Source organism: Salmo salar, chromosome ssa17 (genome assembly GCF_905237065.1).
Source record: "Salmo salar chromosome ssa17, Ssal_v3.1, whole genome shotgun sequence".
NCBI lineage: Eukaryota > Metazoa > Chordata > Actinopteri > Salmoniformes > Salmonidae > Salmo > Salmo salar.
Genome location: NC_059458.1, coordinates 18645001 through 18666969, shown reverse-complemented (window position 1 = coordinate 18666969; position 21969 = coordinate 18645001). Strand labels below are relative to the sequence as shown.

At 44.0% G+C, this 21969-nt stretch overlaps 3 protein-coding genes across 7 annotated transcripts in view; all 3 read right to left on the bottom strand.

Moving 5' to 3' along the window:
* Nucleotides 1-3561: 3561 nt before the first annotated feature.
* Nucleotides 3562-9469, bottom strand: LOC106575367 (proteoglycan 4). The gene is made up of 9 exons (XM_014151856.2): nt 9387-9469; nt 9061-9166; nt 8063-8908; nt 7717-7916; nt 7164-7440; nt 6905-7023; nt 6681-6728; nt 6494-6583; nt 3562-6339 (listed from the first exon to the last, which is right to left on the bottom strand). Exons 2-9 carry the CDS (start codon nt 9127-9129, stop codon nt 4227-4229), a joined length of 3762 nt encoding a protein of 1253 aa, XP_014007331.1. The 5' UTR covers nt 9130-9166; nt 9387-9469; the 3' UTR covers nt 3562-4226.
* A 220-nt stretch (nt 9470-9689) lies between these two features.
* Nucleotides 9690-16122, bottom strand: LOC106575365 (sentrin-specific protease 2). 5 transcript variants are annotated; one of them, XM_014151854.2, is made up of 16 exons: nt 15695-16122; nt 15223-15284; nt 14984-15093; nt 14762-14831; nt 14526-14607; nt 14230-14410; nt 14016-14122; nt 13835-13920; nt 13622-13749; nt 13400-13522; nt 13156-13287; nt 12805-13011; nt 11715-11794; nt 11501-11585; nt 11227-11307; nt 9690-11136 (listed from the first exon to the last, which is right to left on the bottom strand). In XM_014151854.2, exons 1-16 carry the CDS (start codon nt 15844-15846, stop codon nt 11074-11076), a joined length of 1749 nt encoding a protein of 582 aa, XP_014007329.1. In that variant the 5' UTR covers nt 15847-16122; the 3' UTR covers nt 9690-11073. The 5 variants fall into 5 exon arrangements, 4 of the variants coding, with proteins under 4 accessions (XP_014007329.1, XP_014007327.1, XP_014007328.1 ...); XM_014151852.2 differs by having other exon boundaries at nt 11227-11322; nt 15695-16119; XM_014151853.2 differs by having other exon boundaries at nt 11227-11322; nt 13400-13519; nt 15695-16119.
* Nucleotides 16123-20152: 4030 nt separating this feature from the next.
* The window catches only part of LOC106575364 (pericentrin), a 35258-nt gene continuing 33441 nt past the window's right edge, over nt 20153-21969 (bottom strand). Inside the window, 5 exon segments of the mRNA XM_045700379.1 lie at nt 20153-20671; nt 20964-21092; nt 21328-21461; nt 21618-21741; nt 21843-21925. Coding sequence (XP_045556335.1) covers nt 20628-20671; nt 20964-21092; nt 21328-21461; nt 21618-21741; nt 21843-21925 — 514 coding nt within the window. The 3' untranslated portion in view covers nt 20153-20627.

Below are 21969 nucleotides of genomic sequence, written 5' to 3'. Positions count from 1 at the left end.
ATTGGCCTGACTGAAACGTGACTTAAGCCTGATTAATTTACTGTGTTATTAAATGAGGCCTCTCCTCCTGGTAACACTAGTGACCATATCCCCCGCGCATCCCGCAAAGGCGGAGGTGTTGCTAACATTTACGATAGCAAATTTCAATTTACAAAAAAAATTACTGTGTTTTCATCTTTTGAGCTTCTAGTCATGAAATCTATGCAGACTACTCGATCACTTTTTATAGCTACTGTTTACAGGCCTCCTGGGCCGTATACCGCGTACCTCACTGAGTTCCCTGAATTCCTATCGGACCTTGCAGTCATGGCAGATAATATTCAAATATTTGGTGACTTTAATATTCACATGGAAAAGTCCACAGACCCACTCCAAAAGGCTTTCAGAGCCATCATCGACTCAGTGGGTTTTGTCCAACATGTCTCCGGACCTACTCACTGCCACAGTCATACTCTGGACCTAGTTTATCCCGTGAAATAAAAATTCTGGATCTTAATGTTTTTCCTCATAATCCTGGACTATCGGACCACCATTTTATTATGTTTGCAATCACAACAAATAATCTGCTCAGACCCCAACCAAGGATCATCAAAAGCCGTGCTATATATTCTCGGACAACCCAAAGATTCCTAGATGCCCTTCCAGACTCCCTCCACCTAACCACCTAGCTGAGGAACTCAATTTAACCTAGATGAGGCATTCTCAACTGGGGTACGCTTACTCCCAATGCTGTCGAGGGTATGCCAAATAAAAATGTGATTCACATTTTCAAACAGTACATTTATATTTTCCAACGGGGCTATACATTTGGGTGAGTTTTTTCTCTCTAGCCTGAGTAGCCTCGTTTCACTGCCAAAAATAAAATTAAACCATCTAGTGTTCAGCAAAATAACACAATGTCAAATACAGGTAGCCTAGTCAAATTATTAACATCCAATCACATTAACCGTTACTCTCTCACGGGAATTCCACTAACAGTCTGTATGTAGCCAAACATAGCTGCTGCTCGTGTTGGTATCTGTACTGATGGCGCAAAAGCCATGACAGGGAGACATAGTGGAGTGGTAACGCATGTGCAAGCAGTTGCTCCCGACGCCACTTTGGGTACACTGCAGCATCCACAGAGAGGCTCTTGCTGCCAAGGGAATGCCTGACAGCTTGAAAGACGTTTTGGACACTACAGTGAAAATGGTTAACTTTGTTAAAGCAAGCAAGGCCCCTGAACTCTTGTGTATTTTCTGCATTATGCAATGATATGGGCAGCGACCATGTAACACTTTTACATCATACAGAAGTGCGCTGGTTATCAAGGGGAGAAGTATTAACAGTTTTTTTTAAATTGAGAGACGAGCTTAAAGTTTTCACTTGTCTGACCACTTGCATGATGATGAGTTTCTCACACGACTGGCCTGTCTGGGTGATGTTTTTTCTCACCTGAATGATCTGAATGTAGGATTACAGGGACTCTCCGCAACTATATACAATGTGCTGGACAAAATTGAGGCTATGATTAAGAAGCTGGAGCTCTTCTCTGTCTGCATTAACAAGGACAACACACAGGTCTTTCCATCACTGTATGATTTTTTGTGTGCAAATGAACTCAAGCTTACGGACAATGTCAAATGTGATATAGCGAAGCACCTGAGTGAGTTGGGTGCGCAATTACGCAGGTATTTTCCCGAAACGGATGACAAACAACTGGATTCGTTATCCCTTTCATGCCCTGCCTCCAGTCCACTTACCGATATCTGAACAAAAGATTTCAAGGTTTTACTGCTAACCTACAAAGCATTACATGGGCTTGCTCCTACCTAGCTTTCCGATTTGGTCCTGCCGTACATACCTACATGTACGCTACGGTCACAAGACGCAGGCCTCCTAATTGTCCCTAGAATTTCTAAACAAACAGCTGGAGGCAGGGCTTTCTCCTATAGAGCTCCATTTTTATGGAATGGTCTGCCTATCCATGTGAGAGTCTCTGCTTGGCCGGTTCCCCTCTCTCCACTGTAATTCTCTGCCTCTAACCCTATTATGGGGGCTGAGTCACTGGTTTACTGGTGCGCTTGCATGCCGTCCCTACGAGGGGTGCGTCACTTGAACGGGTTGAGTCACTGACGTGATCTTCCTGTCTGGGTTGGCGCCACCCTCGGGTTCATGCCGTGGGGGAGATCTTCGTGAGCTATACTCGGCCTTGTCTCAGAATAGTAAGTTGGTGGTCTGTTGATATCCCTTCAGTGGTGTGGGGGCTGTGCCTTGGCAAAGTGGGTGGGGTTATATCCTGCCTGGTTGGCCCTGTCCGGGGGTATCGTCGGACAGGGCCACAGTGTCTCCCGACCCCTCCTGTCTCAGCCTCCAGTATTTATGCTGCAATAGCTAATGTGTCAGGGAGCTAGGGTCAGTCTGTTATATCTGGAGTATTTCTCCTGTCTTATCCGGTGTCCTGTGTGAATTTAAGTATGGTCCCTCTAATTCTCTCTGAGGTTCTGAGCCCTAGGACCATTCCTTAGGACTACCTGGCCTGATGACACCTTGCTGTCACCAGTCCACCTGGTCGTGCTGCTGCTCCAGTTTCAACTGTTCTGCCTGCGGCTATGGAAACCTGACCTGTTCACCGGATGTGCTACGTTGTCCCAGACCTGCTGTTTTCGACTCTCTCTCCCTCTCTCTCTACCGCACCTGCTGTCTCAAACTCTGAATTATCGGCTATGAAAAACCAACTGACATTTACTCCCGAGGTGCTGACCAGTTGCACCCTCTACAACCACTGTAATTATTATTTGACCCTACTGGTCATCTATGAACGTTTGAACATCTTGGCCATGTTCTGTTATAATCTCCACCCGGCACAGCCAGAAGAGGACTGGCCACCCCTCAGAGCCTGGTTCCTCTCTAGGTTTCTTCCTAAAAACAACTAGCGTTTCTAAAAGACAAAAAATAATAATAATAATAAAAAAATCTTGAGCGAGAGACTTGGATGCCCAAGTCTCCCGTTCCCATTCAGGTCAGGAATATATTCCCATGCATATATTATCAAACACTGAAACTCCTGTTGTAGCCGTCCTCTAAATAGTGATTGTTCTCTTTTGTTTCTCCTTTCTAGAGAGTTTTTCCTAGCCATGGTGCTTGCTGTTTGGGGTTTTAGGCTGGGTTTCTGTATAGCAATTTGTGACATTGGCCAATGTAAAAAGGGCTTTATAAATACATTGGACTGATTGATGATGCTTTAGGTGTGATCGAGGGTCTGAGTCAAATATTAGAAAAGGCTTTTACGCCTAAATCACACGTACAGCGTCATTGCCCAAAATGGTACGCAGCATCATCTGGACGTGTGCAACAAAAGTTCAACATTTACCTTCTGGATTTCAACTTTTGTTTTCCAACCTTACCCAATATACACTTCCCTGAAAAAACAAAGGTTGTCCCTACCCCTGATGGCGCCGTGGACTAGCTACAGGGATATGGACCAGATCACTGGTTCTAATCTTGTTGATGCCTGAATCTCACTGTGGTTGTTCTTCTAGTTTCAAATATGTTTTATTATGAAGCATTGGTATCCATGTATACAATTGCACTGTTTATTCTGCGAGCTTCATTTTTACATGAGACAACAGTAATATACACAAAATTATCACAAGTATTACCCACAGGATATTATTGCAAGAATGTATACATCAAAAACAGAATGAAAGGAAAAGCCTTGAGTCAAGATAAACGCTGTGGTTGTTTCCTAACAATTTATTTTCTAGCTTAAAGATTAGTGGGCAAATCTGTTTTGGTTTACAGTCTTTGCTTTTAGTCAAATAACATTTGTATGTGTAACGAAAACAAATACCCTGAAATTAGCATGGATACTATGACTGCAGTAATTCCCTTAGTACAAAACACATACATTTTTATTACATTGTCAACAGCCACAGAAGTACAATCAGAACAACTAAATACAAAATGGGATAAGATTAACAAATACACTAAATCCACAGTGGACACAATGACAAAAACACAAAAGACTGTTGCTGGGATTATGTACATATCAAATGAACAAGGTGGAGAAGACAATTGCTAAGACAAAGGCCTGGTATGTACAATTACAGTAAAACGAATACAGAAGACAAGAGGCAGACTATTCCCCACCCCTTAGCTTAGGGTTATACCCTTTCACACATTTTTTTTCTTCCTGAGACGTCATGTTGTGAAGTTTGTTATAATGATAAGTAACATGCGTCTATCTATCCATCCTCTTCGGCAGATTGAACATCTAACGGAGCACATTTGGCTGCTACCTCAGCCAGACACTCCAGGCTTTTCCGGGTGTGACTACATATGTCTGCCGGTATCCTCCTGTTAACGACTATTCTGATCACTCGCGTGGATGGTTTGTTTGTGTCGCTTATTTCAGGTGTTGCAGCAGGTTCAGGGTCCTGGTTTGGGTCGTGTACTTGAGGCATTGAAACAGATTCTTTGTTTGCCCTCATCCTAGTGTCAACTATTCTTATTACCCGGGTCTGAAAGTCACTCATTTTGTACCTTTTAGCAAGTTCCATGTCTGTGCAGCTTGTTTTGGGCACGGAAGCGGTTTCCTTGTCTGTGTTGGTTGTTTGAATGTGTTCCTTTATCGTTTCCATTATCTGAGATGTTTGAGCAAGTTCTGCTTTTGTTTCGTTTGCTTGAGGCCTTTGAACGGATTCTTTGTCAGTCCTTTTTGCAGTTGAAGTAGTTTCCATGATGGTCCTGCCTAACTTACCAGGTTCCATGTCCGTGCAGCTTACTTGGGGCATTTGAACGAGTCCCTCCATTGACCTCCCACTCAGTCTTTGAGCAGGTTCAAAGTTTTCCGCACCTACTTGAACAGGTTCATTGTTCATCTCACGTATTTGGGGCATTTCAGCAGCACTACAGCTTTCCATCCTATTGACAATAATTTTTATCTCCCGGGTAAGAGCAGGTTCTCTGCCTGTTTTGCTTATTTTATGCATTGAAGGGGTTTCCTTGCTTGTGTTGCTTACTTGAGCAAGTTCTTTCTTTGGCCTGCCTCTTTTGCGCTTTGGAATTAATTCCATTTGATCTAGTTCTTCAGGTGTCTTTGCAGGTACTTTCTTTGTCTGATTTACTTTAGGCTTTCCAGTGAGTTTTTGGGGTTCAGCGGGTTCTTTATTTATTTCCCGTCCTTCGACACATTGCTGATTCATTTCACCAGCTTGACGCATTAGACCGGCTTCTGTGTGTAAGTCGGTTTCTTGAGATATTTCAATTGGTCCCTTCCTTGTCCTCCCTCTTTTAGATGTTACAGCAGGTGCCATGTGTGTGTCCATTTTCTGAAGCATTTTGGAGGATTCCTTGTTGGTTTTGGTTATTTTGGGCATTTGAGTTTGTTCCTGGTTTGTGCCGGATACTTGGGGGACTCGTCTGGGTCTCTTCCTTGATCTCATGCTACTGGGCATTAAAGTGGTGTCCGCATTTACCTCGCTTACCGGAATGGGTTCCATGCAAGTGTCGGTTAATTGTGGAATTTGAACGAATCCCTTCTTTGGCCTCCCATTCTTGGCCTGTACAACAGATTCTTTGTTTGTCTCAGCAAGTTTAATGTCTGTATTGGTTACTTGAATGGGTTTGTTTCGTGTGTCAGTTACCTGGGACGTTTGGACAGGTTTCTTCCTTGGACTTCTGAGCTTGTGAACAGGTTCCAAGGTTGTGTCGGTTATTTGTGGAGTGTGTTCTATGTTTGTTTTACTTACTTGAACAAGTTCCTTCCTTGGCCTGCCTCTTTCGGGCATTTTAATTTGTTCCATGTTTGTCTCGCTCATTAGAGACAATTGAGCAAGTTCCTTCCTTGGCCTGCCTCTTTTGGGCATTATAATTTGTTCCATGTTTGTCTCGCTCATTACAGACATTTGAGCAAGTTCCTTCCTTGGCCTGCCTCTTTTAGGAATCTTCATTTGTTCCATGTATGTCTCGCTCATTACAGACATTTGAGCAAGTTCCTTACTTGGCCTGCCTCTTTCGGGCATTTTAATTTGTTCCATGTTTGTTTCGCTCATTACAGACATTTGAGCAAGTTGTACATTTGTCTCACTTATATGAGCAGGTTTCTTGTTTGTATCGCTGAGTTGAACGGGTTCCATGTGTGTGTTGTCTACTTGAGACGTTTGAACGAGTTCCATGTTTACCTTACTTACTTGAGAAGTCTCCATGTCTGAGCGGTGCTCGCCAGTTGCGTTTACTACTGGAGGCGATTGAGCAGGTTTCTTTTTCGTCATCTTCCTTCTCTTGGGATTTAGAACAGGTTTTTTCTTTGCCTCCCTTTTGTCCTCACTGTTCTTCGTCCATCGACTCAATGTAGGTCTGTAAAGGCATGAGAGGGACAGGAAGACACTAGTAAGTTAAAGCCTTGAGATAAGAGCAAATGGTTGACGTGACAACCTATATACACAGGTCCTCAACCAAAATTCAGTTTGATTACTACAGCTCTGTAGAGGATCACTTCTCTAGAACTTACTTCTGGACTTTGTGGTAACCATGTTCTTTGATCAGATTCTGGTACTCCCGGGAGTCAGGCCTCTGAGTAGGGCCTTGGTGGTCGTCGCTCCTGCAGTGGACACAAGACGGAAAACGTCAGGGGGCACAAGGAGAGAGGGATCATCATCAAACACAAACGCACACACATCAAAAACACATACTCTCACCTGGAGCGAGATCTGGAGTCAGATCTGGAACTCCGATCGGACCAGGACCTGAGCGCACATAGATAAATAGATGAGAATCTCAAAATTAGCTCCAGTTAATCCCACCTTTCTGTGCGAGGTAGTTTTATGGACAGACTTTGTGGTTACCAAAAGAGTAGCTACGGACTGCTAATTTTGAGCAACTACACTACTAGGAACTACTCCCTCCATTAAATGGTTCTTACCCATCTCTGGAGTGGGATTGGTCCGAGAACCAGTTCAGAGAGTGGGTCGGGGAGGAACTGGAATACTCTTCGGAACAACTCAGAGTCCGATTCTCATCTTCAGATCTACAAAAGGAGTCCTGCAGGGACCACAAATTAATTAGAACCACACCAGAACAAATCAAGGGGAAATTATTTTCAAAGCTCATTTAATACACAGACACCAAGAGACATACAAAGGTAAACAGATCACTTTTTCTCCCGAGGGAGTAAAACTTACCCCAGGCTCCTCCTCCACCCCCTCTGTCCGGTCCTGCTGAGGTGGATCAAAGCTGGTTGTCAGCCTCTCTGCGTGTCTCCTGGTGGAGGCAGCAGTGGGACACACCCCCAGGGCACTGAGGGCTTTGAACACGCTGAGAGGACAGCCCTGCTTCCAGAACTCGACCCCCAGAGAGGCCTGGATGAAGTTGCACTTCTGCATGGAGGTGTAGAGGACGATGGCCAAGATAAGCCCCACCCTCTGGCTGACTACATCACCTGCCTCTTCTGTCCTCGGGCTTCAAAAAGATATCAACGGAAAACATGTTATAACCAATTTATGCTTTCATGCACAAAGAGAGCAAGTCATTAATAATGAACAGCAGTCACATAATTCAACCTTTTTCTTTCATTTTCCAGGGTTGAGTTCAAGTACAAAACACAATTTTAAATGTACATTTTTTTTTATAAAAGCCAGTTAACTGTTGTGACCCCCATACAATATAAATGCTTTGATCATCTGGAAAAGTGCCTACAATCAATGATTATTAATTGATTCTCTCTTCTTCTCTCACCGTTTCGTTTTCCTTGATCCCATCATAACCCGTGTCCTGATGGTGTTGGGTTTGGGGAACATGGCCCTAAGACATGCCAGGGTCATAGGGGCCTTTTCTTCCCCCCACGCTAGAACTGAGTCCCAGGAAAACACACTCACACTCGCCTCAGTCAGCGGCTGACGCAACGGCCCACGTTGGTCCTTCATCAATACCTTACTCTAGTAAATCAGACAGATGGACATATACATTTCTTTGCCAAACACATCTATCGTCAACAACGACACACTCACACCTGATGAGCCATAAACTGCAGGTAGCCTATAACCAAATACATTCTTTAAATGAATTATGTTAAAACAATTACCTCCTGGGCGATGACCTCGGCGAGGAAAAGGGTCATGGCTTCTCTAGCTTTGGTCTTCATCAGGGACCTGAAGGCCTTCAGGTGCTGGTGGCTGTGCATGTAATACAGGGCCTTGGCATGAGGGCCAAACCCATAGCTCTGCTTCGTCTTGGAGAAAGGGAGCTTCTTCTTGGGGCTTATACCTTTTTTAACGGGGAAAGGAGACGGGAGTGTGGAGTGTGTTGTAGAGTGGGGTGCCTGCGGATGTCTTTTTGTTGTCCGCTCTCCAAAGGAGAACAGGGAACTGATCTGATTTGAAGTTTGACTTGATAATGTTGAGGAATTGACTTGCTTTGATGGCGTTGAAGAGTGTGTGGTTGGGGCTATGGGCGTCGGAGGTCGTCTGATGGTCGTTGAATGGGATTCTGGGGAACGAGAAGTCATGGTGGTCCATTTCTCCCCGTCCCACTGACGAACTGGCCTCCGTTTGTTTTTTTTAAAAGCAATGCACTCTTCTTCTATGGATAAAGAGGATGGGTTGGTTATAATTGGAGTTTGATTGGATAATGTTGTGGATGAGCTTGGTATTTCGGCACGGGGCTTTCGAGGTCTGCCAACTTTTGGTGGCAAATCTGACCAAGTCCAAAGCTTCCCATCCTGCTTGGTTTTCCTTCTGAGCACACCAAGACAGACCCAGCAGAGGAAGGAGTCATCATCAGGAGTGATGTCAAAGACTAGCTGGAAGGTCTTGGGGCTGGTCAGCGTGGTGACTTTCCTCCTGTTGTAACCCTTGGGCCCCCTCACAAACCTCACCCCACAAATGCAACACGTCTCTGACTGAGACATTGTGGTGGAAATGTCAGAGCGCTTCAAAAGGGGACAAAAAAAGGAGCTGATGGTTGTTAATCGAAGACTGATAACCTATTAATAAAACTCACATTGCAATTGTTAAACATACAATTCTCCTGTGGGGGAGCAGATAAAATGTATGTATGGTTTGAGAAACAAAGCAGACTCACAGCGGATCCTTCCAGTGGGACGCTACCATCCAGAAAAAGCCCCGGTGTAAGTATTTCTCTCACATTCATCGACCGTGATTTTCAAAAACATTAAGCGCGGAACGCCCTGGTTAAAAAGACACCTTCCATTGGCTAATTGATGAAAATATCGTAAAGGTATAAATATGATAACATTTTCACTTCCCGCCAGCTACATGCGAAATATTGCAAACAAACTACAGTACCACAGAAGAACGAATTTGCACTAGCGATCACACAAATACTGTAATGTAAAAGGACGGCATTTTATAAGGTATATCAAACATAGATTAAGGCAAATACATTACATTTCAAACTACTTTAGGTAGGATAACTCTTGAAAGTAATATAGCGTGGAAGTCGGTGTGTTTCGATGGTCCGTTTTTGTGCAGTCCCGCATGCGCGGGGCTTCTCCTTCCTACCAAAAAAAATGGTTGACTAGACGCCCAGTCACAATACTGCCACCTGTAGGTTTGGAGTATAATGAAACATAGCTCGTATACATCTTCCATAAACAAAAGATATACACACACACCGCCCCCCGAAGACATTACATGCCATTCACACTCATAATTGACATTTGACAGTGATTAGTCAATAACACAAGCTGATCCATTTCTTTCCTTCTGACCTTTATTATATACAAAAATATGACTGAGGTTGTCAGCAAGGCTCTATGCACACGAATAATTGCAGCAGAAATACACGCAATGTAATACGCAGTGCAATGATCTGTGCATAAGCGGTACTAGCCTGGTCCCAGGTCTGTACGCGCTTTAGCCAACTCAGCTTCCTTTGCCGTCCCATACATGTCAGCTACAGGTTTACCATCACACTGAACACTACAGGAGTGTAAGATAAAGCACATACAGCTTTATGGACAGGGGCCTATTGGAAATGGAACCCTGTATAGTGCACCACCTTTAGTCATAGGGAGCAATTTCAGAGGCAGACCCAAGCTAAAGCAGTACAGACTCATTAGAAATTATTCTCTACATGCCTTCAACAAAAACACTGATACAATCCAATAGAACCACTATAAAGTTCATGGCAAAAAAAAACATCTACACAGATGCTGTTACTGCTGAATGAAATGATATACATGCCATAAAAGAAAAGCCTTCCGCATCAAATAAATAAACTATTGTTACACATTTAGGATTTAAATGATTTGTCCATATCTGTTAGTGGTGGTGAGGGATTAAGATGGTGTCTTGCTCTGCTTGAGATGGCACACCTCACTCACCGGTCTCTCTTCCAGTCCAGCCAAAATGAAAGCAGCTACACACACAAACATTTCAGTCAGCAAAATATCTATTTACATAAATATAGTACACACACACACACACATGCAGCCTTCTTATGTCTGCCTTCTCCTCCTCAATGACGATTCAACCATAAATTAAGACATTCAATAACACTCATAACATATGCCTCAGTTGTCACTCCACTTTCTACTAGTCATAAAAATAAAGTACCTAATATAGACATTATATATAAATATACACACAACATTAACAAACACTCTGGTTTCACACAGAAAGCTTGTTTTAAATTTAAGTTCGCATCTACAACAGCAGGGATTTTCAAGTGTCTGATTCCCCATTTAGTGTTTTCTATAAGTATGACAGAGACACTCTCTGGAGTCCAAGGCACTTCAGGCTGTATCTGAACACACAATCAATTCCAAACCATTATTTTGTAACCTCTATGTCTTCACTACAAGGACTGCACTTCTACCCACTGATAGAGGGTAAGAGGTCATTCTGTGGTCCATAGCTTTGGTCCTTTAAGTCCTTTTTTTAAGTGTTATTATTTATTGCTTTTGTGCTTAGCTGTTCGCTGTAGTTGTCCTTCCTGTTGTAGTTTGGAGGCTGTGTAGTAGTCATTTCAGTTGTCGTTGTTTGTTATCATTTCTGTTGTCGTTGTTTGTTATCATTTCTGTTGTAATGGTTGTTTTGCAGCTATAATTTATTTTTATGTAGTTGTGTAGTCCTACAGAAGCCTCTGGTTGAGAATCTCCCAGATCATCAGTTTCCTGAACAGGGGCATGTGGCACTGAGGAGAGTGAGAGACAGTGTGTGAGTGAAAAAGAGATTGTACGAGTGTACACCGAGTGAGTATGATAGCCTGCGACTGCCTATGTACCTGTCGGAAGGTGAGAGGCCACCCCTGGGCGATGTAGTCAGCATATTTACAGGCAAACACTCCACAGTCACTGCCATTCTTCTGCTGAGGGATCTCCTACACACACACACACACACACACACACACACACACACACACGAAGGATCCTGGTGAAAAGCAAATCACTAGAGAACGGATGCTATTTCTGACAGCCCTAGACGCACTCTGTATACATTCAAGACAAAATAAGAACAACAAAGATGATTAGATATGCATTTCTGTCTGGGTAATTTACACTGGCCCTCAAGCTGCCCACTGTCCACTTGCACTCGTCCAGATCCTGGTCCTTCCTGGCCTTGTGCTCCTCTCTTAGGTACAGCCTGAATAGGGTTGGACGAACCAAATACATGTAACAGGATTACAGAATGAAATGACAAAAAAAGATGGGCATCAGATTACAGGTACTTTTGTCAAACCAAATGATTACTGGAAGGGGACTGAGGACTCACAGTAAGAGGCTGCAGATGTCGTCATGTCTCTGTCCCATAGAGTCATAGGACCTCACGGTCCTGGAGTTAAAGTTTATCACCTAGAGGGGGAAAGGGAAATAAACAAAGTCCACAGGTATCTACAAATGACCACAGAGAAGGACCAGTGGACTTTCTAAAGCAGTGGTCACCAACCTTTTTTGAATCACGATCACTTTGAGTCAAAATGCAAGCCAAGATCTACCGCTCAGATATATTTATTTTTAACATGACTTAAAAAAAATGTAAGCCTATGCAACATTAACCAATTAAAAACAATTATGTACCAATGAGGGTTGTGCTATAGTAGGCTATAGGCCCAACACACCATCACTGCATATTGGCTATGCTTGAATTGCTCTGCCAATGTTCTTCAGACATTTCAAACGTTTGTTTCAAAACAAGCGGATCTACTCACGACCGGTCATGCTGTAAACACAGTCCAGTTCAAAGTGAATGGCACAGATCCATATATGGCAATGGTCCATTTGCAAATAGGCCTGCTGCATTGCTGATTGGTTATGCCGCACCAGTCTGTGTAGAGTATGGGCTGAGTCGTGCGTGTCAATGCAATAGAATCCTACTATGACGCGTTCTGCCTACAACAAAATCACTTGCATAGTTAGTTTAGCATAGTAATAAGTCTTACATAGTTCATTGTGTGTTTCGGTGTGTTGCATTGAAAGTGGCTAGTATAGCATTGATTCAATCACAATTCCCACAGTAAAGGGAAACGTTGATAGTGTAAACTCTAGAAAGTTGAGTGAAGTTCAATCTCGTGCTTCTCTGCGCTGGCTGATATTTCAGCGTGCAGCTTAGAGGGAACATTGCCTATAGGGGTGCACTTGATTTGCTCTATGGGCCTACCCGGTAAGCAGAGATCTACATTCAAACACATTAAATGGTTCAAAATGTGAACACAGCCTTGCCAGCACTAGGGCTGCCGAATCAAGAGAGAAATGTTTGGTGATCGACTAGGAATGCCTTGGTGATCGACCAGTCGGCAGTGATCGACCGGTTGGTGACCACTGTTCTAAAGTGAATGAAGCCCCGTCAATCTGGGGAGATTTACAGCCAGTGACCAGTGGACTCCCAGGTGCAGCGGAACGAGGATGATGTCATACTGGAAGAGGTCCACAGCTTTGGTCCATCGCTTCACGGCGGCGTGCCCCCCTCCATGTAGTTTGGGGAAGAAGAAAGTACTGAAGGAGTAGACCTTCAGCCCTTGCCCTGCACTACTGCTACGAGTCATCACTAGGGACAGGTAGAAGTTAATCACCTGAGACACAGAGGGAGAGTTTTTTTGTTAGACTCACACACAGGCGTACATCTATCCTTCTCTCTCTCATGCAGGCACACACACACACACTCACTAACGCAAACACCAACAACCTCAAACTTAACAGCCAACAACCATACACACCTCATCATTGAGCCAGCTCCCTTCCTGTAGGGAAGCCAGGTCTCTCTGTGTGATGCATAGCTTGAAGGCTGAGCTCAGGACCAGGTTAGGATCCCTCTGAGACAGGGCACGACTCACCTCCACAGCCATCTCCTACACACACACAGTTTGAAATAAACAGAATGAAGACAGACCCATAGAATACCTACACTCATATGTCAACACACTATACAGACATACAGTTACAGAGAAAAAGAACACTCACCTTGCTGAACCTGGGGAGCTCCTCAGTGCTGTTGAGTGTGTCAGTGTGTGTTGGCGTCTCTCTGTCCACCAGGTTGAGTCTTGCTGCTACCTCTGCAGAGAGATCCAGCTCTGGCTGCTTCTGCTGGAGGGAGAGAGACTTTATAACAACCTTATAATGCTTCATAGCAGCCTTATGACTCTTCCTAGCACCCTTACTACAGTTCATAAGTGTGTCTCCTACCGTTGCATTGCTGGCAGGTTGTGTGTCCACAGCTGCGCTGAGAGGCTTACTGAGACACAACTCTCCTCTCATGTCTCTGGTTTGTTTGGCTGAGGATGTATCTCTCCACATATACACACTGGGGTTGGCTGCAGATAGGAGAATACATTAGCCTAGGACAACAGCTTCCAATACATGAGAAGGGGGGTGAGAGAAGCTGTGATAGTAGTCTACCTCTGAGGGGTCCTGTCTTTGGGGTCACAGACTCAAAGGTTCTTCCCAAAATGCCCATTCTATGTCCATCCTGTGTAAATGTTTCCCTGTGAGGAAGCGAAGAAAACATAGGTTTGTAAAAGCTAGCTAACGGAACCACTGGAATGAAAACTATAATCTCACACTCTCCATCACCACTCACCCCTGGGGTTTGGTGCGGGTGAAGGGCAGCGGTTGGCTCTTGCTGTATTTATCTGACACCATCTCCAGTAGCCGTCTGTAGTGTTCCTTATCACTCTCCTTCAGAGCCTGGAAACAGAACACCTGACTACTACTGACATACCTGGCGTGGCATTTAATAAAAACCAGGATCAATCAGAGGGTTGATTTTAATTTCAAACTCATTTTTAACTCACCTCCTCCACTGTCAAGCACTGTCTGTGGGAGCGGTTAGGGGTGGGCAAGTCTGAGCTGGGGGGTCCTGTCCCAACCCCCACTCCCTGGGTAGGCCGACTGGGAAGGAGCTGGAGGGAGCATCTCTGGGGCTTGTCTCCATCTCTCCCTCTGTCTGGGTTCCCTGGACCCAGCACTAAGCCACTGAAAACAAGACCGAGAACACAACGCTTACAGGTGGAACATCCCACATATGTAGAACCTTTGTATTAATTAAAGCCCCAGAACTGAAAGTATGCAGTAGACAGAAGAGACCTACGTGTGTTTCCTCAGAGGGGTAGAGGCTCCCTGGAGGAGGCCCAGCCCCCCTCTCTCCCTCTGTCCTCCTACCGTTGGTTTCTCTGGAGACACAGAAAGAGGGATAAACAAGTTGAAGCAACCACTTGACCTGTCCCCTCTGCTGTTACACATATATCATATACCATGATGTTGTAATGTACAACACAGCTGTCCTCCTTCCTTATCGATCAAACAATCAGAGCCCTCGTTACTCACCCATCTTCCAATCAGAGCTGCTCATCCATGAGGTGTGGAGTTCATCTATTCCCATCAGGCCCACGGGGCCCTACATAATAAGAGTGATTTAGGACATAGTAAGATGTGAATATTGTGCAGCTATTGCACAAACATTTTAATGTATGTGTCTTTCAGTCAGAGCAGTGGTTTATGAGTGTGTTGCGTACGGTACTAGAATGCATCACTTGTACACATTCATACCTGGCTTGCTGTGTACCTTCTGTGTTCCTCACTGGCAGGAGACAGTGGGTTCCTCAGTCTCAGCAGCCCAGCCACCCCTGCTACAGTCTTCTTCACAAAACTAATTATGTCTATGACAATGAGAAAGAGTACAGTACACATGTAGTCAGTTCAAAGCTGACTAGCTAGCTAACGTTAGTTACAACGACAATTAATTATAAAAACAGTGGCTAAAAGTTATTGGTAGTAAGTTACCACACCTTTTCTCCGTCTCTTGGTCGCCACTGGTTCACTCTGGCTAATATTTTCTGAAACATGAACGCTGTAACAGAATGTAAACACGTTCAGTCAACAACAATGAACATTAACTACCTATCAGTAACTATCCAGGTAGTAACGTTACATGTTAGCTACAGTTCGTTTGTTACATTTATTCATTTTTACAGTACCTTGCTATTTGGTACGTTAGGAAATAGTTAGCTAATGTCTGGTAAGTGGCGCGAGGAAAAAGTTAGCTCTCCTTGTTATTTTTAACACCAACTGAAATGAATGACAATTGTTGCTAATAATTAGCTAGCTAGTTAACTAGGTTACCGAGCTAGGGGTAATAAGTTAGCTGTTAGCTAGTTGACAGGCTAGCGTTTGCCAGCTAACTTACTAACGCGTTACATAAACAGCTACACAGAGCACATTAGCACCAAATAGTGTGCTAGCACCAAGCCAGTCACCGACCTCTGGTAGTTCCTTTTGGTTGGCCTGGCGTTGCTATCCTGCCGTTGTGAGTCTATCTCCCCGCCAACGTTCAAACCAGGCCAACCGGAATGTTTTTGCCCGGTTATAGGCTCGAAGAGCGACGATAGTCCGTCAACTACCCATTCGTACATCACAGACAGATACGAGAGAATGGAAACTTCCTCGTACGGTCGGGCCAGGACTATCCGCGGTTTAAATTACAAGCTCAGTGGGCACGAATGTTCTACCTGCGCCAAATCACCATTCACGTTCTTCAATCTAGCACAGTTAGCCTAGCATTTAGCTTCGTGTTGAAATGAGTGACGTGAATGTACACAAACGTGAAGACCCTCAACCGTACGGGGAAAACGTCAGAGACTTCCTCGTACGGTCTACTTGGATATGCTAATCTTATTCCGCGTTCTCGTACTAGTTGTCACTAGGAAACTCGGAAATGTATGACTTGCTAGCTGGTTGACATCGGCACTTGTATAAATACAACCAGTTAGCGAACATTTCGGAGTATCTTGGGGTTCCGACTGGTATTTGAACGCGGCATTAGACTGGATACTGTGGCCTGTAAAAACATATTGGCCCGTTTTTCGCGGCCTGCTAGGGCTCCGTTTTGCATATTATGGGTGTTGTGTGATGATGTTTTCGTTGGATTGTCAAACAAATCACTTCAAAAAGTAGGCTACCTGCGCAGTTCGAGCCACTATAATAATTTATTTTGCTGATACTCTATACTGAACCGTAAAGCCTACTGGCTAGTTTCACCCCTAATTTACACAAATGTATGTTTATCATTTCCGACATTTGGTAGGACATATTATAATTTCCAACATTTGGTGTGGCCGTTTGTCAACTATAGTTATACATGCAGCGTCTCTTCTGTCATAACTTGTTGCCCGAGAAGACTAAATACAGTAGTGATCGCCAGACTAATGTCTTAAATCGATAGGATGAATGCATTAATCTAGTTAACACCGTTAAAGTACTACTGTAACCAAGCGCTGCTTTCCCGACTAAAGAAGGGACCCGGAGACCCACAAATACATGTGTGTTTGATTTTGGTGACACAGCGACTCCTCAGGCAGAGTCAACCCTGTGAAACCTGCAGACAAGTCAGACATGGATGTGAGATAGATTCTACTCAAGGGGAATAGTACCTAAAGCACTCGAAGCAGTGTCGGAAGTGACACTGGGTACTCAAGCTAAATTCTCCCCAGGAATGTTTGAGACGGGCCCGAACAACAAATGGATTAACACCATTTATAATATGGTTCCTCCTCTCGGATTCAAGTTCTGGATAGAATTAACGCATACAGATGATGCTAACTTTGGATATAAATTAGTCTATACATTGTATGTACAATTTAAGAAGCCTATTGGTTGGACCTCAACTAATTAACGATTGTTGCCTAGATCGGCTTGCATGTCGTGTGGCGCTTTGTATGCCGCGGCCGGGGATCGAAATATGGTTGCTCGGCACCTGGGGGCCTCGGGCGCGCATCCGAATTTCTCAACCCGGCCTGGCATGCGCGCCAATTGTATCTTCGGTCGTTTCAAGAGGACAGAGCACTATTTTCGGCTTGTAGCCGAAGTGGTCTGGTTTCGTGTAGGGACCCGGAGAGAACGCAATAGCAAACCAAAAAAGTGGGGAATGGTTGGTCCTGTACAAAGTCTCCAAATGGCATCAGTTTGACCGGGTTTAAGGAAATTAAAAGCTGCTGAAACACGTTTCTGAGAAGACTTCAGTTCGTTTTGGAAGTATATTTGATGTCGTTGAAACACTGTCTGCTAGCAAAACAGTGTCGAAGATAACACATTTGCATTTTCTCAAGAGATGGTGAAAGAAAGAAATCATACACTGAACAAAAATATAAACTCAACATGGAACAATTTCAAAGGTTTTACCGAGTTACAGTTCATATAAGGAAATCAGTCAATTGAAATACATTCATTAGGCCCTCATCTATGGATTTCACGTCTGGGAATACAGATATTCATCTGTTGGTCACGGATACCTTAAAAAACGGTAGGGGAGGGGATCAGAAAACCAGTCAGTGTCAGGTGCGACCACCATTTGCCTCATGCAACTCTTCTTCACATAGAGTTGATCACGCTGTTGATTATGGCATGTGGAATGTTGTCCCACTGCTCTTCAATGGCATTGCAAGTTTCTGGATATTGGCGGGAACTAGAACACGCTGTTGTACACGTCGATCCATAGCATTCCAAACATGCTCAATGGGTGACATGTCTAGTGAGTATGCAGGCCATGGAAGAACTAGGATATTTTCCAGGAATTGTGTACAGATCCTTGCGGCATGGGCCTGTGCATTATCATGCTGAAACGTTGGGATTGCGGCAGATGAATGGCACAACAACGGGCCATTCAAATTGACAACATAAAATGCAATTGTGTTCATTGTCTGTAGCTTATGTCTGCCCATACCATTACCCCACTCTGTTCACAATGTTGACATCACCAAACTGCTCGCCCACACAACACCATACACTCTGTCTGCCATCTGCCCGGTACAGTTGAAACCGGGATTCATGTGTGAATAGCCTACTTCTCCAGCGTGGCAGTGGCCTTTGATGGTGAGTATTTGCACACTGAAATCGGGTACAACGCTGAACTGCAGTCAGTTCAAGACCCTGGTGAGGAGGACGAGTACACAGATGAGCTTCCCTTAGACGGTCTCTAACAGTTTGTGCAGAAATTGTTTGGTAGTGCAAACCCAGTTTCATCAGCTGTCTGGGTGGCTGATCTCAGACAATCCCGCAGGTGAAGAAGCCTGATGTGGGGGTCCTGGGCTGGCGTGGTTACACGTGGTCTGCGGTTGTGAGGCCGGTTGGACGCACTGCCAAATTCTCAAAAATAATGTTGGAGGCTTATGGTAGAGAAATTAATATTCAGTTCTCTGGCAACAGCGCTGGTGGACATTCCTGCAGTGACCATGCCAACTGCACGCTCCATCAAAACTTGAGACGTTGTGCTAATTTTAGAGTGGCCTTTTGACGTAAGCACAAGGTGCACCTACCTGTGTAATGATCATGCTGTTTAATCAGCTTCCTGATATGCCACCCCTGTCAAGTGGATGGATTATCTTGGCAAAGGAGAAATGCTCACTCACAGGGATATAAACAAATGTGTGCACAAAATTCAGGAAAAATACACTTTGTGTGTGTATGGAACATTTCTGGGATTTTTTTTATTTCAGCTCATGAAACATGGGACCAACCCTTACATGTGGCGTTTATATTTTAGTTCAGTATAGTTATTTTCTGTTCCCGAGGCAAATGTAAGATTTGTTCTATAATTTTACTGCAAGACATGCATAATTCTGCAGGAGTTCATATATTACGGTACGTGAGAGGTTATATTCCAGTGTTTAATTGCTGTATTGTAGTTACTTCGCCACCATGGCCTATTTATTGCCTTAACTCCCTTATCTTACCTCATTTGCACTCACTGTATATCGACTTTTTTTCTTTTTTCTATTGTATCATTGACTGTATGTTTTGTTTATTCCATGTGTAACTCTGTGTTGTTGTATGTCGAATTGCTATGCGAATTGCTATCTTGGCCAGGTCGCAGTTGCAAATGAGAAATTGCTCTTAACTTGCCTACCTGGTTAAATAAAGGTGAAATAAAATAAAAAAATATGCACAGTCAGTGTCCAGATTTCAGTTACTATTCTATTTAACCCATATTCATTTAAATTAGGACGTTTCTGCTTAGTCATGCATACAGGGTTACTCGTGAGAGGGATATCAAAAGGTGTATGTAAACAGTTTATAGGAATAAGACCTTAAACGGGATATGAGCTACTATCGAGAAAAGTGTGCGCATGTAAACGTGGTCATTAGTTAGTCGTGTGGAACTGGTAGTCAGCTGGCACCTCCTACCTTGTATGCCCGAATGATTACATCATTTAATGGGCATCTCAGGGATTTAAAGCCCCAGATGAACCAGCTGAAATTGTTGCTGATATAACACATTCTAATATAGTATAGAAATGGTTTCATTTATAATTACCAGAGAACCAGTACATGGCATATCAGTGATTTGACCCCTATGTGAACTGTCATGATCTGTAGTGTAACTGAAGACATAACTACCAAAGACTGTGGTTTCCCCCTTCTGTAAAACTGTTGTCAAATGACACTGGACTGGAATGAACGGTCTAAAAGAACTAGCCTACTTAGTTACTATTTTCCTTGCCGGTCACATTTTGAGATGGTAAATACATGTGCTCTAAAGCGCCCCAGAACTAATCACCTGTGTTAATGAATGATAAACACAGTCAAATGTAGGGGTGTTTGTACCACCATCAGTTTTTGACCAACCCATAATCTAACAATACTCTAAGTATTGATGTAAGTCTGTATGTCTGACCCCGCCTATGTTCGGCCCTGCCTTAAAAAGATACACACCCAATGCGCAAGGCAGGTAATCACACAATTAAAATATTTATTTTGTAGAAATGGTGATCGATAAAAAAACAAATCATTGACAAAACATGTCCACCAGCTTTGATCTATAGCTCAGAATTCCAGTGTGAAACTTTACACATTTATCCACGTGAAACTTTAACAAATATTAATAACCAAGAACATATATACAGAATCAGATACAAACTTGTATAAAACTCAGGTAGAAAAATAGCGATCTAATACTTTCAAAAACACATGCATTCGTGTGAGAAGACCTCTTAGGGAGTTACTCGGAGGTCAACAGAAATATCTGTAGAAAACAAAATAATTGTAAAAAAATAATTTCATGTCTTAAATGCTAACTTTCTAAATCAGATATTAGACAAATACATTCCATTGTATATTTGAACACAAAGACGGATCATAAGGATGTTGGATTGAAAGGAGGCATTCATACATTGCTTCATTCCTTCCTTCCTTCCTTCCTTCAGCGGTCAGACTTCTTGTGGTAGGAGAGAAGACATGGAGAGTCTGGAGGAGAGAGAAAATGTGTCAGAACCAGATATAAGGGCAACACACAATCTCTCCCTCTCTCTCACACACAAACATATGAACTCCCCGGTGTACAGAAGAAAACTATTCAATGGACTATTGTCCATTTTAGAATGGCTATGTAGTGACTACCCACATGTCCCTGCTTACACCAGAATGTACCCTACCCTGAGACGTGCATCCTGGTACTTGAAGTTTGTTCAGTACGGTGAGGGTGATGTGGGGAGATTAACGAAGCAGTGTATTCTGGTACTTGTAGTTAAGTCCTCACCTGGGCCGTACCGGTAGATGGGGGACAGACAGCTGAGGTACAGCCATGTCCTGTTCTTTTGCAGCCACTGGTGCCGATAGCCAATCATATCTGGGGAACTTGGAGGCGGGGCTAAGTAAGCCCTGCTAACTGGGTCAGGAGATGGGATTGGAGGTTGTGAGATTGATTGATCAGTTTGTCAGAGGGGAAGTTTGTCCATGGTAACAATGCCGTCCCCTAACCCAGGGGATTGTGGGTAGTGGACTTGCCATGGTACGATGCCATCAAGCTAAAGCCCCTTTTTCTCTCTGTCACCTCTGATCTTCCCCATCTCATTCAGTGAGTGTGTGCTCAACCAGTAAGTGCAACCAGTGTGTGTTTGTACCTGGACGTGCAGCCCCCAGGCGTTGCTGTACGTTCTCCAGGTGGTGGATGTAGTCTGTCAGAGACCACTCGGCATCCTGGGACAGAACACTGGACGAAGCAAGCTCAGAGGACAGGACCGGGTTGGAATAAACTCTAGGGGGATAAGAGAGGAGAGAATAAGAGGGGGGAGAGAATAAGATGGGGGAGAAGACAAGCGGAAGACAGAAAAGGAAAGAAATTAAATCTCAAGGTAAGTCGTTAGAGATTTCCCCTCGCGTGAATGGATGTTTACTATGGAAGGAGCCGTACCGGCTGAAGGGTGATTTCATTGGTGAGACCACACCCTTACGGGTGGGGCTGCTGTCTCTAGTAGGTGGAGAGGAGTTGTGATTGGCCAGTGGCTGCTGCTGCCTCAAAACCTCAGTCCTGGAAGCTGAGAGAGAAATGGAAAGGTTACACACTGAACTGGCGATGTACCTTGCCTGTGTGACGTTGGTAATCCTATCTTCATCGCTCTGGATGTCTCTCACGCACCTGTGCTGTGTCCGTTGACAGTGACAGTTGTTGTAACTCCTCTCCTGACGACTCTCTGCCACTTCCTGGTCAGGAACTTCAGTCTGCAGAAGGACAGGGAAGGGTTAACATGCATAACACAATGACC